Below are 17,404 nucleotides of genomic sequence, written 5' to 3'. Positions count from 1 at the left end.
ATTTGTGTGTCTTCTTTTGAGAAATGTCTGTTCAAGTCCTTTGTTCATTTTTTAATAGGGTTTTTTGTTGTTGTTGTTTTTATTTAGTAGTTTGAGTTCCTTGTGCATTTTGGATATTCACCCCTTATCCAATGTTTGATTTGCACATATTTTTTCCCAGTCTGTGGACTGTCTCTTCACTCTGTCATTTCCTTTGCTGTGCAGGGACCTTTTAGTTTGGTACAATCCCATTTGTCTATTTTTGCTTTCATTGTCTGTGCTTTTGGGTTCATATCCAAGAAATCTCTGCCCAGACCAACATCATGGAGATTTCCCCTATGTTTTCTTCTAGGGGTTTTATAGTTTCAGCTCTCTCGTTTTCTCTTACTACCTGTGGACACACCTTGGCCTTCATCCACACACTGTGTACATGGTCCACGGGTCTGCCTCTTCCAAGAGAACACTCCGGGGCTCCCCAGCCCTTGGTGGTATTGTTGCCCCTGCTCCCTAAGTTCTCTGACCCCATCCTCCCCTGAGCTGTTCCCTCCCCAGCAAGGGGAAACCCACAGATGGACTCCCACCCTAGGAGCAGGAGGCCCTATCCCATTGAGCCCTAGGCTGTGGTCAGAGGATGCAGGGCAGAGCTGGGGCAGGCAGAGTGCCAGGGGAGGGGTCTTTAGGAAAGAGATGAAGAATACTCAGAGAAATTGGGTCGATCCAATGCTGCACTCCCATGTCCACTGCAGCATTGGGTCTACCAGCAGCCCTTGCCCTGGTCACAAAGCCCCACCACCTCCCCACAGCCTTGCTGAGCCCTGCTTCCCATCCTGCCCCCACTACTGCCCAAGCACCCTCCCTGCCCTGACTTCCCAGCCACTTTTGCTAGAACAGTCAAACTCTAGGGTAAAAGGGACCTTAGAAATTCCTGGTCCAATCTCTCCTTGCTTTATAAGTAAGGAAACTGAGGCCCAGAGACAGGAAAGCACTCTCCAGGTCACACAGGCAGTTAGCGCCAAGTGGGTTTAGAACCAGGGACAGTTAACTTCCAGACCTGTGCTTTTTCTGACTGCAGACCTTCCTTCTCCCCTCTCTCCTCTTTCCCTCTCTCCTCTTCCTATTTTTTCTCCCTTAAATGCCTCAAGGAGGAAGAGAGTCAGGGAGCCAGGATAGGACAATGACAAGGAGATGAAGACCTGGAAGTGGGGGCTGAGGACAGGGATCTGGGAGCCAGAGCAGGGAGGCAGCAGTGAGCTGGCAAGGGCCAGGGCCCAGGAGAGAGGTGGGGGCTAGACAGGGCCAGGCACAGGTGGGGACACAGAGGGAGGGGTGGGAAGACACGGACATGGATGGACAAGAAGAGTTTGTCCCCAAGTCATCTGGGCGTTTATGCCTCTGCCCCATCCCTTTACCCTTGGGCCACTGCCCTGTCCCACGCCACTAATCTCAGGTACCCACAAGCCTTAGCCATCACTTTCTTTTCTTCTTCTCCTTGGCCAGCTTGGCCTCCTCAGCCTCCAACTGGTCCATCCTGTGTTTCATGCTCTTCTTGCCCAGTGGGGTCTTGAAGTACCAGTCCTGGGTTGGTGGGCACAGGAGTGGTAAGGCCCTGGGACCCATCCTGACCTCACCCCTCCCCTTTTTACAGATTGTTTCCTCAGCAGCCTCTTCTCTTCCCCTGGGTTCGGGGGTCCTTTTAGGGCTGGGGTTTCCCTTGCTCCCCACCAAATCCTTCCGGTATGATGTCAGCCATTCTTAGGGGGCAAGCCCTCTTCCCTCCACACCTGCAGCCCTCTCTGCTGTGCTCCCAAGGCCATCCTTGGCAGGTGCACTGAGTCTGGGGTGGGAAAGGTGGGTGGCAGCTGTTACCAGAACTCACAAAGGGCTCCTGATACCTCAGTGGTCCTTGCAAGCTCCCACCCTCAGGGAAACCAAGTGGGATGGCCCCGAATGCATTTCCTGGTGATTTCCTGCTCCCTTCCCAGCTGAGCTCCACACATGTTTCCACCGATTGTCTTCTGGTAATTTGTGGGAGCAGAGGGAGGGGTCCGAGGTGTGCTTCAGGGGGCTGACTCCCCAAGGGCGCTGCTTACCCACAGCCCCTGGCCCTGCCACCTCACCTTCAGGGACTCCTCCTCCTCCCTGTATACTGGATCCAGCTTCGCCAGTTGTCCCAGGAACTCAGAGGCCACCAGGGGCCGCTTGGACAGTTGCAGGAACCGCCGCTCACTCAGCACCGATTGGATGGCTTGGAGAATGTGACCTGGCGTGTAGCCATCGGAGACCTTGGCTAGGGCACTGATGTCCAAGTGCTGGGTTGGCTGGACGCCCCGGGCCTCTATCATACGCTTCCAGAGCACTGCAGGCATGCGGAGGACATGGGGCTTGGAGGGGCAGTGGGCACCAGGGAGGGGCAACAAGGCCTGAGCAGCCCCCACCTGGATCTGGAAGGAGCTTTGTGCTCCGGGGAGCAGCTCCATGTCCATCAGCTCCCCTTCCCCAGGGAAGGTACCGGATCTCAAGCTAGGCAAGGGTCATCCTCCCAATTCAACCTGAGCAAGCAGAGCCTCGGAGGACATAAACCACCTGCTTGTGTCCACAGAGCCGAAGCCAGGACCCAGGCTACTGGGCTGCTTGTCCAGCAGCCCTTCCAGAAGATCTGGCTGTGGGGGTGAGGGCTCGCAGCAGCAGTGGGGTATGGGGCAGGAGGTGGGCAGGCTTTGGTAGGGGCAGCCAACCCCGTGTCCCCAGGCTTCACCATAGCGGGACGCGTAGTCAGGTCGGGGCATGAAGAGGATCCGCTCGTAGACCCGGCACAGCCCCCTAATATCAGCCAGCTGCGGCTGGGAGGTTGTCCCAATCAGCATCACACGGTCTCCAGGAGTCAGCAGCCGCAAGGCCTTGGTGAGGTCCTTCTTTATCCGCTTTGGGTCCATCTGCTCCAGGGGAAGAGGGAGGAGTGGTGGGGCTGGGGGATGGTGGCCCAGTGTACGGGGCTCCCAAGTTCTCAGAGCCCACCCCACCCTCAGCCTCACCTCAGCCCTAGCAGGATGAGGAGGCTGCCCATCTTGCTTTGAGACAAGGAAAGTAGGTGTGAGGAGTAGAGGGGCATGTGCAAGGCCCCAGTGGGTGGGGTTTGGAGTGACTTGAACAAGCCTAGGCCTTCCAGCCCAGCCCCAGCTCACGCCACCTGCCCACATGACCTTCACGTCTACGGTCCCTCACCTCCCTGTCTTCTTTGGGGATCCTCTTACAGAAATTCTTCTCAGCATTTCCAATCCAAATCACAGAGGGCTGTAGGAGTCGGGCTACCTGGATGAGTTGAAGAGTAGAAATCAGACATTAGATGTCTCTGGAGAAGGGTCATGTCCCTGATGGTCAGAAGCCAGGATGAAGGCTGGCATTGAGCAGGGGCTGACCTTGGAGCCCAGTCTCCACTCCCCACACCTGCCAGTCCCACCTCCCAGCCTGCTGCTGCACACACCTCACACCTCAGGGTAAACTGAGTCACTGCCCCCCATGGGGGGCTGCATATTCAGCCTCATCCCACCATGAAAAGAAGTTGCTCTATATCCTCCCCTTTCCCTTCATTCCCCCACCACAGGGGCTGCAGGGGGAACCCAAGCTCCTAGCCCGGGTTGGTAGGGAGACCTCACCAGTTCAGCACCTGAAATCATACCCAGTAGGCTGATGGGTGACACGATCTCAAAGCCCACCCTCCTTTGTTGCCACAGGTCTGAGAACCACAAATGCCAAAAGCTGGGGGCTCCGGACCTTAAAGACTATATGCACCATCATCTGTGCCCCATTCCTGCCAGGATATTTGCCCAGCAGGTTGCCCGGTGACAGGTCGAACAGGTTGGCGCCAGTTTCTGTGCACACTGCCTTGACCAGCATCTTCTTCCCCATGCCAGAGGGGCCCACCAGGAGGATGGAGCGGATGAGCGGGGCCATGGCATGGATATCCGGGGAGCCTGAGAGCAAGGAAATGGGCCAGAGCCAGGTGTCAGGTCAGCAGCAGGAGTCAGGGCTGGAGATGACTCTGTGTAAGGTCAGGCCAAGGGCCTGGGGCTGGGAGAGGAGGTGCAGATCACGGGGCATACTACCTTCCCCAATACCACCAGGTCGCCTGGTCCCCTAGGCCTGGGAGCCGGGAGTGGCAGCAGGAGAGTTTGAATGGCTTAGGAGTCTCCAGTATGAGGAGCTGTACATGGGACTGGGAGGGAGCCTGCTACCCTGACTAGTGCCCTTTCTGTTTTCCCTTCCTCTGCTTCCACTCCTGGATTATGAGTGGTGGAATGGAAAGGTATGGGACACGGGAGGCGGAGGTTGCCATGAGCTGAGACTGTGCCACTGCACTCCAGCCTGGGCAAAAGAGTGAGACTCTATCTCAAAAAAAAAAAAAAAAGGCAGGCACAGAATAAACCACTTCAGAAAGCTCTTCAGCTCCGGGGGTGTAGGGCTGGTGGTCTTCTGGCAGCGGGACAGACGCTGGGTTGTCCCTTGGGATTGAGTAAGGGGCTGGCAATGTGGGCTGTTCAGCACGTCAAGGGCCCACCTGATTTCTGGGGTGGCCCAATCTGGGTGTGACCTCCAGCAGGGCCTGGGCAGGGCCCTGGGGCTTGGAGGCTCAGGCTGGACATGCCCGCCTCAGCCACCCTACCCTGACCCCAGCCCTCACCCCAAGGGTTGTCTGCCCACAGCTGGCTCCTCACACCCCCAGGGCCTCTCACCAAGCCGAAGGACCGCATACAAAGCCACATTCTGTCGTATGTCAAACAGGGATGGCATGGGCAACTTCTTTGCCAAACTCAGAGCAGATCCAAGATAGAGGAAGTCACCTGTGGCGATAGGCAGCCACTGAGTGAGAGGCACCCTCTCCGAGTGGCAATCAGGCAACCAGCCACAGGCAAGGCAGGGCCAGTGGGTGGGGGATAGGGGAGCCTTGGCACCTGGCCACAGACTGGGAGCAGGCATTCTGGGAGGGGTCTCACCTACGTAGTCTTTCAATGCTACTGACTCACTCTTCCTTAGAAGTCCAGAAATAACAAGCTCTTCATACAGAGACTCCACAGACCTGGCAGAGGATGGCACAGGAAGACCCCCACCACCACAAGGGATGTTAGCAAGTGAGAACACCGGGAAATGGAGGCAGAGATGGGGGGTTGTTGTCATGAAGACAGGGGATCAGTGGTTCTCTTGCCCAGCATTCTGTGCTCAAAAATATCTACAGTGCCTGCAAACAGGCAGAATCAGGTATGGCACCAAATCACTGTCCTAGGAGGCAAGCCTCCCACAGTGGGTGCTCTGTAAGAGCGGTGTGAGGGGGACAGGGGCCTCTGTGACACTCGTCAGTCTGCCCCCTGGCCAAAGATCCACCATTAGAAATCCAGTCATTTGAATTAAGCATTGCCCTCTTCTTAGAAACTACATTTAAGACGTGAGTGCTCCTGGGAGAGACAGCCATTAAATTCAAGCAGCTGACGTCAAGGTGCCTGTGTGCTCTCTTTACCAGATAAGTCAACAGGAAGGGACCACTGACGAGTCCCTGAATGCCCCAGAGTGGGAAGTCCAGGGGGAAATGGCTTTGGCAGAGACAGAGGCGGTTAAGGCAAAGGTTGGAGGGAGGATCTGGAAGTGGAGAGCAATGACCTGATTATAAACTCCATTGAGATCTCGCTCTGCATTTCATGTACAGAGCCCTTTCTTGTGCCTTTGCTTGATCCCCACAGTTATCATGTGAGTTTGGCAGGGCAGGTACTTGGTGAACAAGGTCAGGGAGTCAGAGAGGGAAAGCGACTTTCCCAAGGTCTCACAGCAGCAGAGGCAGGACCTGTCCTGGACTGGGACTTGCTCCACCACCACCACCATGCAAAGTGGGCATGACAGGCTGTGCTACCTGTTTGGGGTCAGATCTTTTTCCTTCTTTTTCCCAGTTTTCTTCCCAGGTGTTTTCTGGTTGGAAACAAGCGCATAGGTCATTGTGCCCTGTTCCTTGCCTCCACTGTGTGCCCTCCCCTGCCCAGTCCCAGCCCGTCATCTTGCCTTTGGAGCCCTCAAGGGTCTTTCTTCCTCCTTGTCCACAACCAGACGGAGGTTCCTCAGCTCCTGACGCATCAGCTCATCCACCTAGGGGAGACAGCTGAGGTATGGCCGGGTGGCCTGGGGCTGGGAGGACAGGTGGGAGAGGAGCAGGCAGGCAGGGATGGGAAGGAGGGGAGGAGCCTTACAGAAGAACCCAGTGAGCCTGATGAAGGCAGCAGGGACAGCCCTTCCCACACATTTCTCTGCGTTCCTCCCTCCCTCCCAGCACCTGTTCACACCCAGTCCTAATCCTCTTCCTGTTCTCCCAGGAGCCCCGCTCTTAACAGCCTTCAACGTGCGGAGAAGCCCCCAGATGGAATTCAAGCCCAACATCCCCCCACTGAGGTCTCTGTGACCTAAACGGTTGCATAACTGCTTAGCCTCAGTTTCCCATGTGTACCATCAGGAAAACCATGGTATTTTCCTCATGGGTTTTGTGAAAGACCACATGATTGAACACTCCTGAAGCCCACAGCATGGGTGGGACACGTCGTCAGAGGGTTCCTGAGGATGGTGGTGGGGTGTGGACACCCTGGCTCCAAGTCCCTCCCATACCCTCCACATCCCTGCTGCATCAGCCCTGGGAGAAAGCGAGACCAGGGGGAGGCAGAGGAAGGTGGGAACTGACGTGGGCAGCAGGTGGAGCTAGGACCATGCATGGAGGCAGCAAAGTCTACAGAGGATGAGCTGGGGACTGGGGTTGGGTGTTCAGAACAAGAGAGATGCAGAGAAATGGTTGGGGAGGAACCTGAATCTGGATGGAAGTGTGGGTCATGGGGGAGGGTGCAGGGTAGTGGCCTGCAGGGAAGCCCTGACCCCGCGCTCACACCTGTATCCGGATCTCCAGCTCCACCTCCTTCCTCTTCTCCTCCCGGAGGGTCTCGGAGTCATAATTCTGACTGGGGTGTATGCTCTCACACCGGTTCTTCCATGTACCTGACCGCAGAGAGTGGATGGATGTGTGAAGGTCAGAGTCCCGGGTGTATACACACATGCATGCACATGTGCACAAGCACATGCACACATACGTGCATACACAGACACGTGTGCACACAGGTCAGGAGCCAGGCCCTGGCTGGTTACCCTGTCCCCACCCACCAGCCTGGCATTGTTTCTACCCAGATGGCAGATAGACTTGACCCCAAGGCCTGTGGCCACAGGATTCAGACCCAAACCTGTAACGCCCCCACCCAAAGAATCACACCATACCTCCCTCTCCTCATTTGGTATTGTCCCCTTTGCCTACACACCCACACTGCCACTTCATGGTCCATGTGGCAGATGCCCACTTTCTCCAGGACCCAGGGCCCCAGGTCCCACAAAGCACAGACACTCTTCCCCAGCCGTCTCCCCTCTTACTTAAGTATTCCTCATGCCCGGCACTGATCATAGGGATACATTTGGATGGCAACACTTGCAGCACCGCATCCACTTCCTAGAATATAAACATCCTTTGACCTTGACTTCATCACCTCTACCTAGCACAGACTCTGGCCCTAACCTTACCTGAACCCATCTTCCTACCACGAGTTCCCCCACACCTTGCTCCTCCCTGTCCCTCGCGCCATGCATTCGGGAGGTATCTTACCCCCTTCTTGGACTTTTCTTCCTTTCCTTTCTTCTTCTTCTTTTTTTCATCCTTTCCTTTTTCCTTTCTCTTCTCTTGTTCCTTTTTTTTGTTCTCTTGGACCTGCATTTCCAGTTCCATTCTCACCTGTGACCAATGACACAAGACATTTCAGAGAAGATCAAGGGGATTTTACAAAAGAGAGCCCTGGATTTTACAGAAGAAAGCTGGAGATCTCTCAGGCCCAGGGCCTGCGACTGGGGTGAACCAAGGATTCCCTAGCCTAGAGTAACTGATGGGGTCGGGACAGCTGAGCATGCAGAGACTCCACTGGGGTCCAGGGAGAAAGAGTGCCCAAGAAGGAGCGTTCTGGTCAGAGCCACTGTTCTCTCCTGGCCATGGGATCTGGAGCCACTGCAGTCTACCCAGACATTCTTCCTTTCCCAGTCACAATGCCTGCACCAGCCGCAGCTGCTCCTTGCTTCTCTTCCCCATGCCGTCTTTCTAGCTGCCTGCATTTCCCCCAGCCACCTCTGCCTCCATTGAGGCTGACCCCCTACTCCACCCCACTCACTACTCTCTGTAGCCTCAGACTCCACCTGCCACAAAAAACCGTCTGCCTCACCTCCAACAGGGTACCTGTTCTGGAGTTTTGTCTGCAAAGATTGAGTAGGATCCACCTGAAGATGCATCTGGATAATCAGGGAATCGGCCAGTAAGATCGCTAAGTGAACATAAGATGATTGAACAGAAAGATGAATAGATGGATGGATGGATGGATGGATGGATGGATGGATGGGTGGATGGATGGATGGATGGATAGGTAGACAGAGAGGTGGGTAGAAGGGTGGGTGGATGGACAGATGGATGGATAGACAGATGGAGAGGTGGGTAGAAGGGTGGGTGGGCAGATGGACAGATGCATGGTTGGATAGATGGAGAGATGGGTAGAAGGGTGGGTGGATGGTCAGATGGAAGGATAGACAGTGAGGTGGGTAGAAGGGTGGGTAGATACGTGGATGGATGGATAGATGGATGGATGGATGGGGAGATGGAGAGGTGGGTAGGTGGGTGGGCGGATGGACAGATGGATAGATAGATGGAGAGGTGAGTAGAAGGGTGGGTGGGTAGATGGGCAGATGCTTGGGTAGATAGATGGAGAGGTGGGTAGAAGGGTGGGTGGATGGATGGGCAGATCGACAGATGGAAGGATAGATAGAGAAGTGGGTAGATGGGTAGATGGGTGGATGGATGGATGGGGAGATGGAGAGGTGGGTAGAAGAGTGGGTGGGTTGATGGATGGATGGATGGATGGATAGATAGATAGATAGATAGATAGATAGATAGATAGATAGATAGATAGATAGATAGAGAGTGAGCTGGGTAGAAGGGTGAGTGGATGGATGGATGACAGATGGATGGATAGGTAGATGGAGAGGTGGATAAAAGGGTGGGTGGATGGATGGAGAATGGCAGAGAAAAGTAAAGGACCAGGGGAGACAGAGGGAGACAGGGGAGGAATGGATTGTTACAAACAAGAGGACAGATCACTCAGGGGGCATCCATGGGTGCTTTCCCCACCCTATTCTGGCACTTTCTCTCCCTTGTGGAAATGGGAAGTCAGGTGTGGAGATGGTCCTGTACACTGGGGGCCCAAGGTTGTTGAAACCAACAGGGTCAGCAGTGTGTTGGGGACCTGGGGGTAGTGGAGAAAAGGGCCAATCTGGACTAGAAGGCAGAACCCATGTGGGGGATGGAGCAGGAGCAGCCCTGAGGGACCCTGAGTGAAGGGAATGAAGGATGAGGGTAGGGTCAGCTGAGGACACTGACTGGCACTCGATAAACCACTGTCGGATTTGCTCCTTCATCTTCTCCTTCATGTCAGGCCCCTCTGTCTCTGCCAGAGAATCATGGGCCTTCACCATTGCCGCCCGGAATTCCTCCTCCTTCTCTACCTGGCGGAGCCTCCGGACATCCTCCCAGAGGCAGGCCTGGGAGATGATGCTCAGGTGCTCTACCTGGTTGGGTGAGGGGAGCTGGGGAGTGGAAGAGAGGTTGAGGGGCTCAGGAGTGGGAGGAACCAGCATCCAGTCTGGATGCAGCCCCCAGCCTCAGGCACACACGCCTGTACCCACTCCTTCTCCAACACGACGCTCACGCAAGGCCTCGCACACACACCCACACGGAACAACGGGCATGCCTGCATTGGAAGAAACTGTATTTGGAGCCGAATTCGTCTGTGTAAATTACTCTAATAATGAGTTTGCTAGATGCATCCGGGCTGGCCCCTACCCGATTTCCCCAGCACACCCTCCCCTGGAGCCTCCGGCCCCAGCCCCCGCCTGCACCCCCACCCCGCGGCCGAGTTGGCAGCCGCTTTTGCAGCCACTTTCCCGCCTCATTGGCTCCCAAATGTATTTTAAATATCACTCTGCGCAGAGACAATTACTGAAAACGCTGAGCTCACACTGTTGATAGGCCCGGGCGGCCAGGCTCATTCCTCACCCACTGCTGTGCACGGACCCCTCCCTGCTGAAGCCAACCCCTGCCTCTTTCAGCCTGCTCTCATCTCCTGGGGGTCCAGCCCTCTGGGCCCTCAACCAGTCTCTGACCTCCACTCCCACACAGCAGCCCCTGGCTCCTCCTTCCTCCCAAAGCCCCAAGCCTCCAGTGGTAGACTCCCAGCCTGCCAAGATGTCACCAGACCTGGGAAGGCTCCCTTCCCTCCCGTCCCTCCAATCCCCAGCCCAGCTCCCTCCCCAGCTCCTTCTGGCAGCCAGGCCTCCACAGGATCTGCCCAGGACAAAGCCCTTCCCTCAGGGAGCATGCTCCCGCCACCCCTCCAGTCTCGGCCTGCCTTTCCTAAGTCAGTGGAGATCAGCTGGGTGAGAGGACAGAGAACAGGGGATAGACAGATTCAAGGAGCCAGGCCTACTCACTTTGTATGCACACATGTATGTACACAGGCACATGGCCTAGAAAGGCCTGGTTTGGGGAGTGTGTCCCTACCCCAACACAGTCCCTGGTGTGTCCCTGTGGCTACCAGAGGCTTGGGGGGGTGGTGTGGGTGCCCCTGCTGGCTTTGTGGCCTCTTCCCTCTGGGGGCCCACCCCTGTAGCCCCTCCTTCCAGCTGGGGGTGGGAACGTGGGGTCCAGGATGCTCTACACAATACCCCTCCTGGCCTCACAGGGGAGCTGCTGCCAGGGGCCAGATCTCTACAGGAAGAAGGGTATGAAGGGATATGGCCTGGGGGCTTTCCTGTCCTTCTGCCTCTTTCTCTTCCAGGCTCTCCACCCGGCCTGAGTGGAGAGCACCGTGGGCAAAGTGGGGCTGGAAGAAGACTGTGCTCTGGGTGGGGGCCCTGCCCTGGCCAGCCCTGTGTTCCAGGCCCCACCATGGTGGGCAGGTTGAGCTCACCATGCCAATGAACTCCATCTCTGTCCGCCGGTCCTGCTGAGTGCGTTTCCTCTGCAGGTAGCCTTTCCATACCTGGTGGAGGGATGTAGGAGACACAGGGGACACACACTGTCCACCCTGCAGCAGCCTGTCTCTCAGAGAGGGTCCGAGAGGGTCACACTAGAGATTTCGGGTGGGGCGGGGAGGAGCCCTGGGGAAGTCTGCTCAGGTGCACACTGAGCAGGAACAGCCTAGAACAGGGTGGTTTCAGGTGGGCACTCAAGCCAGCTGGCCCCAGGGCCCCCCAGGGATTTCTTCCTTTCCCTCGCCACCCTAATCTGCTATCTCTTTTGAGGGACAGATCAGAGCTCAAGCACCCTACACATTCCCTACACCCACTCCTCAGAATCCCCACAGCAGCTGGAATAAATATCTGACTCCACCCAGGCACATAGACACTGGCGCTGTAGGGATTGTGGAGCTCCTCAGTTAATCCTACATTTTTGACCCAAGGGAACTGAGGCCAGAGACTGGACATGACCTCTCTCAGGCCCAAGACGCCATCTGTGCAGAGCTGGACCCGTGCTCTTTCTCCCAGGCCCAGCCACTTTCAGACTCCAGGATCACTGAGTGCTAGTGGGACCAGAGGGTGCAGACGCTAGGCAGAGGAGGGCAGAGCCAGGGCCCGGGCCAGCCAGGGCTTTCCATCTGCCTCCCGGCCCCTCCAGGAGCTGGGGCTGCTTCCTGCACTTCTCATCTGGGCTTCGTCCTCCCACTCCCGTGACCACCACAGGCCAGGCCCGCCATGACTGGGTCCTTCATACGTTTTTTGCTTTTCTCAGTGCTCTGGATGACTCTAAGACCAGCATGCAATATTTCTGTACTCTTGATGTCTGGCAACAGGCACAAAATGACCTGCTTTGGTCTACAGGGGAAGTAGGACTCCATCTTTGGGGTCTATCCCCCTTCTTGACTTCTTTGCCTCAGTGAGCCCTGCTGTCGAGAACCTCCTTCTCAGACATTGACACAGTCATCCTGCCTCAGACCGACCTGCTCAGTGTACTGATTACTAACACACGAATCTATCCCATTTGCAGATGATATATCTTCATAGAATCGCTATTGTTTGCTAGATGGTTGCCTGCTTTCGTCTTTTGGTGGGAAGTTCTAAGTTTTCTCTTGTGGGCTACGAGGCAGAGGTTTTTGAGGTATTGGGATTTGAGAGAGAGAGGAAGGAGGGGGAGATTGATTTGAGAGAGAAAGAGGCCCACCCCAGGTCAACACTTCCTGGAAAGAAAAGGTGGCAAGAGGCTTCTGTGACAGAGCAGGGCCGGTGGCCTTAGGGGCAGCGACACCTGCATGAACAGAAAGTGGTCTGTTCCTGCACTGAAATTTTGCCGGGGCTCCTCCAGTCTCTGGTCAAGCTGTTAACCACTACCACCAGGAGTCGGCGTGTGTTAGCAGCATTTTAAGGAATGGTGGGAGAGGCCATGTTCACACACCAAGGCAGACAGCAGAGGCTGACCCAGAGAGGTGCAGAGTGACTGTCCAGAGCAAAGGAGAGGTGTGGCAACCAGGATGGTAAGAATGCTCGGGGAACCTTAAGGCAGAGAAGGGCTTTCTGCAGTGAGGTGGGACAGGAGATAAAATTATGGAAATTATGTTATTTCCATATTAAAAGGTGACCCGGAAGGCACAGAGTTTGGGGATGCTCAGATCACATCAGTTATCAAATTAATTCATCATGATCAAGCTTCCCTCTGTCTTAGTTTCCAGGAGGCTCAGGATCCTTTCTTGTTTTAAGAGATGGGGTCTTGCTACATTGCTCAGGGCTCAAGCAATACTCCAACCTCAGCAGGATACCTTTTAGTGGCTCATTTTCAACAGTCGTAAGAGTTTCTGGAGTGATCATCTATTCTGTTCTGCTACTCTATTATGGATTTTTCTTCTCTAATTTTAATGATCCTTCTGTTTCTGGGACTTTTAAGGTATCCTACTGCAAACCCTTTTGAAAATAGAGATGTAGATTAAATAATAAACAAGTAAGATATATGCTTGCTGACTGATTAAAGTACTCACTGGTTTAGAATCTAGTTGTGGGGACTGGGCATGGTGGCTCATGCCTGTAATCCCAGCACTTTGGGAGGCTGAGGTGGGTAGATCACTTGAAGTCAGGAGTTCAAGAGCGGCCTGGCCAACATGGTGAAACCCATCTCTACTAAAAATACAAAAATTAGCTGGGTATATTGTCGGAGGACTGTAGTCCTGGCTACTCAGGAGGCCGAAGCAGAAGAATCGCTTGAACCCAGGAGACAGAGGTTGCAGTGAGCTGAGATCATGCCACTGCATTCCAGCCTAGGCAACAGAGCGAGACTCCATCTCAAAAATAAATAAATAAATAAATAAATAAATAAATAAATAAATAAATAGTTGTGGGGCTACAGAATCCAAGCGCCTGCACTCCTGTGATCAATTTCTAAGCCCAGCAGGCTTCCTGAATGAGGTAACTCTACCCTGGCCCTCCTCCTGGGCACCTAGGGTTACCTTCTGTATGGTGATAGCTGCTTGGCACTGACTGAACTTGTGCCATCCGTCCTCCCGAATCCTCCGATCCTGCTCCTCATCTCTTCGAATCTCTCGCATGAAGGTGGCTCGAAGCCGGCCTTGCCTGGCCCGCTCTGCCTTTTGCACTAGAATTATGGCCTCAGTCCGGTGCATTCCTGTAAAGCTCTGGCCAGAGCAGGGGCAAAAGAGCAGGAGCACATGAAGGAGAGTTTACATCCAGGGTGGACTGCTGGGAGACTGGCCATCAAAGGATACACCAGGGCACCATCCTCCCAGAGTATCTGGGAGCCCAAGTCTTGTCTTGGCATTGGAGGGTTACCATGAGCACAAGAATAGCCTTGAAGGAGGCCAGGGATTACCTAAAGGGCACTCTCGTAGAGGGCAGGGAAGGGCCTCTCTGCATTCTGGAGGCTTTCAGGAGAAGGGGTATGGAAGAGTCCGGGAAGGTGTCACCCTGTTTACCTTCTGGGAGGACTCTGGCTCCAGTCTGGACAGGATCTCGGCCAGTACCAGCCGTCGCTCCCGCACAGCAGTAGACTGCTCCAACAGGAAGTATTTGGGGATTGGAACCTCCAGGTCAGCCTTTGGAGCAATGTTGGGGGAGGAGGGTCAGGAATCAAAAGTCTGAGCCATCTGGCCAATCCATTACCATTTTCAGGGGCTTACACACCCCCAGCACTGTTTTCCTCCATTTTAGAGTCCTGAGGTGGGAAACTTAAATGGGGCAGATGCCCCCAAAAGTCATTCCTCTCTTCTTCTGCCCCCATCCTCTGACTGGAGTTGAATTCTGGAGGATAGTGGTAGGTGGCAGTGGTCTCAAACCTGGTTGTGCATCATAATCAACTGGGAAGCTCTTAAATGCAGATTCCTAGGTCCTCCCCAGACTACTACATCAGAGTGGCAGGGCCTGGGGAATCTTTCCCATGGCCGCCCGCCCCACCAAGCGCACTGCTGCAGTTGGTTGGGGAAACTTTGAGATAGTCTTGGCTATGAAGCAGTTACTGAACCCTGAGCCTGACTGGAGGCCCTGCAGAAGCTCTGTGTTCTAGAACAGCCTTCTGGAACTTGCCCGTGCACACAGATCACTGGAGGGTCTTGATAAAATGCAGGTGCAGATTTAGCGGGTTAAGGATACAGAGTTTCTCATTTGTGATGTCAACGCAGCTGGTCCAGGGACCACACTTTGAGGAGGTTCTAGAGGACTCTCCTCACCAATTCCCTGCGGTTTGTGGGTCTTCCCAGTCATGCAGGGGACCTCATCCTGACTCCATCCAACCCCTAAGTACCTCCATGCACAACCCCCATCGCCAAGCTTCCTGAAGCCCTTCCCACAAGGCCAAACTCCATCCTCTGATCTTCTCTGCCCTCCTTCCTTCCCTAGCAGGTGTCCCAACACCAGGGATATAGGCAGGGGGTGGTCGGCCCCATCCCTACCCCACCCGACTCCAAGCTGGCCGGGGCATGGCTCTGTGTCCCAGGTGGTCAAGGCGGGTCCCACCCCGCCTCTCCCCTACTGCCAGCTGGCTGGGGGCGTGGCTTCGTGGCTGCGCACACGTACCGGGGTGAGCTTGAGATCCTGCAGCACGCGGTCCAGGCAGGGGTTTTCACAGAGGTCGGCGCGCACCAGCTCGTCCTTGAGCTCCAGCACGCGGCCCGCCACGCCGTCCAGCAGGCGCCGCAGCAGCCGCCGCTTCTGCGGCTGCACCATCTGGTCATAGACGGTGTTGAAGCGGCGCAGCAGCCCCAGGTACTGCAGGTAGAGCGACGTGAGCCTGTACTGGAAGGACTGCCGCTCCCGGTCGGGCACAGGTTCGAGCAGAGGCTGCTCTTGGTCCAGCAGCTCCTGCAGGGTCACGTGGGAGGACTCCCAGAGGCGCTGGTAAGCTCTGGAGAGAGGGTGGCGGGCGCCGCGTGCTCTGAGCCGCGGAGGAGTGGGGAGATGGAGCCTCCTGGCCTTTTGAGGAGTGTGGGCTCGGGGTACCAGAAGGTGTGATACCACTCATGGCTCCGAAATGGACTTCAATGAGGTAAGGAGCCCGCAGGGCAATGAGTAGACACTGACCTGGTCTTAGGGAGAGTGTGGGATTGGGCTCCGCTGTAGGATTAGCAGAGAGAATGGGCATGACCTTTGGGGGGTTGGGGGAAAGCCGGCCCAGGCTTGAGGCTCCGGTAAGGAAGGGGTCTTCGGGAGTCAGGGGCAGTGGGGCCCGCCAGGTGTGGGGCAGCCCACGGATGCTGCAGTGATCTGGGCTGGTGGGTGGGAAATGGGGGTGAGGGATGAATGTGGAGGAGGGTCCCTTCCTCAGAGCAGAACCCTGCTTCTGGAATTAACTGTCAGAGGGAAGTTTCCACCGTGAAAGCTGCCAGGGCAGCAGCAGCAGCTGGAGCGACCCAGCGCCCAAACTGCCACTCTGCCCCAGCCTCTCAGGACCAAGGAGGTGCTCTGACCTTTGTTCTCTCTGCCCTGGGAGCCCCACTCCAGCCCCTCACTCACCCCTCAGACATTGTGCCCACTCCTCCACGCTGCCCCTTGTTTGCTGGTGGTGGAATTCACAGAACCTCTGTGGCTCCCTGACTCCCAGGGCCACAGGGCAGAACAGCCTGGTTTGAAGAGTTCTGACCCATTGTGCCAGTGTTCTAGGGCTGAGGAGAGGGGACTGGTGGCGCAGAATGGGCACATTATCTCGGAGGACATCCTGGAAACAGCACACTGAAGGGACTGTGGGTGGGTGGCTTCAGGCTCCCACAGAGCAAGCTTTGGAAGCTTAGGGCAGAACATGTTGTCCAACTTTGGCCATTTTTCTTATAAGGAACCAGTGAAATAAGTCTCTATTTGAAGTCTCCTAAAAGCTTTGGCACTCTGAATACATCCGTCCTAAAGACATTACCCGCCAACAAGGCATCACCGCAGCTTCTCACTCGGAGCGGCCTGTTCCCTCTGTCCACCCACGCCTCCTGAGCCCCACAGCCCTCCACTCTCTGGATGATGGCACGGAGAGGCCCGTGTGGTGGAGGGGAAAAGCACTGATTTGGAATCAGAAGGCCCTGAAGGCCCAGTTGCCCCCTTGGGTGAAAGTGAGCATAACCATGCTTGCCTCCTTGGGGCCTGCCAAGAGTTCACACCATTCCCATGAGCCAGACCCACGTGAAGGATCATGCTAGAAAGCATAGTGGATGCTGTTCTGCATGCTTGGGGCTCACTTGGTCACCTGTGGGTACTGCCTCCCATCACTGCTACAAGTTCAGGAGACAATTTTTCCAAAAAGACAAAATATTATACCACTAGCAGCCTGAGGCTGTCAGCTGGGGTGAGCTTTTTAGCTCAGTGTCATGTCGAGACTTATGAATAAGTAAATCTACAAGGAACAGGGCCAGGGAAAGGGATAGAAGGGAGACAGCAGCAAAGAGAAGCAAATAGGAGGACTCTTAACTCGAAGGTGCCTACGAGCTACCTGAGGGTCTCATTACAATTCAGATTCCGGGCTGGGCACAGTGGCTCATGCCTGTAATACCGGCACTTTGGGAGGCCAGGGCAGATGGATCTCCTGAGGTTGGGAGTTCAAGACCAGCCTGGTCAACATGGTGAAACCCCATCTCTACTAAAAATGTAAAAATTAGCCAGGCATGGTGGCACATGCCTGTAATCCCAGCTATTCAGGAGGCTGAGGCAGGAGAAAAACTTGAACCTGGGATGGGGAGAGGTTGCAGTGAACGGAGATGGCACCACTGCACTCCAGCCTGGGCAACAGAGTGAAACTGTCTCAAAAATAGATAGATAGATAGATAGATAGATAGATAGATAGATAGATAGATAG

The 17,404-nt window shown here is 55.2% G+C and overlaps 1 protein-coding gene across 1 annotated transcript; it reads right to left on the bottom strand.

Moving 5' to 3' along the window:
• Positions 1-1,339: 1,339 nt before the first annotated feature.
• IQCA1L (IQ motif containing with AAA domain 1 like) lies at positions 1,340-16,130 on the bottom strand. The gene is made up of 19 exons (XM_011984333.1): positions 16,084-16,130; positions 15,148-15,475; positions 14,052-14,171; positions 13,569-13,754; positions 11,046-11,117; positions 9,458-9,663; positions 8,267-8,351; positions 7,649-7,774; positions 7,420-7,495; positions 6,890-6,996; positions 6,022-6,105; positions 5,876-5,931; positions 4,971-5,053; positions 4,710-4,817; positions 3,751-3,950; positions 3,202-3,288; positions 2,735-2,912; positions 2,097-2,335; positions 1,340-1,554 (listed from the first exon to the last, which is right to left on the bottom strand). The coding sequence occupies exons 1-19, from the start codon at positions 16,092-16,094 to the stop codon at positions 1,447-1,449; spliced, it is 2,460 nt and encodes an 819-aa protein (XP_011839723.1). The 5' UTR covers positions 16,095-16,130; the 3' UTR covers positions 1,340-1,446.
• Between the last annotated feature and the right edge of the window lie 1,274 nt (positions 16,131-17,404).

Source organism: Mandrillus leucophaeus, unplaced genomic scaffold (genome assembly GCF_000951045.1).
Source record: "Mandrillus leucophaeus isolate KB7577 unplaced genomic scaffold, Mleu.le_1.0 Scaffold266, whole genome shotgun sequence".
Lineage (NCBI taxonomy): Eukaryota > Metazoa > Chordata > Mammalia > Primates > Cercopithecidae > Mandrillus > Mandrillus leucophaeus.
Note: the sequence above shows the minus strand (reverse complement) of the source record. Positions and strands in the feature narration are given on the sequence as shown.

Coding starts and splice junctions, on each gene's coding strand:
- IQCA1L (XM_011984333.1), bottom strand. Junction 8,352..9,457: donor CAGTGGTTTATCGAGTGCCA/GTCAGTGTCCTC, acceptor ATGTTCACTTAG/CGATCTTACTGGCCGATTCC. Junction 7,496..7,648: donor AAGAAAAGTCCAAGAAGGGG/GTAAGATACCTC, acceptor TTTATATTCTAG/GAAGTGGATGCGGTGCTGCA.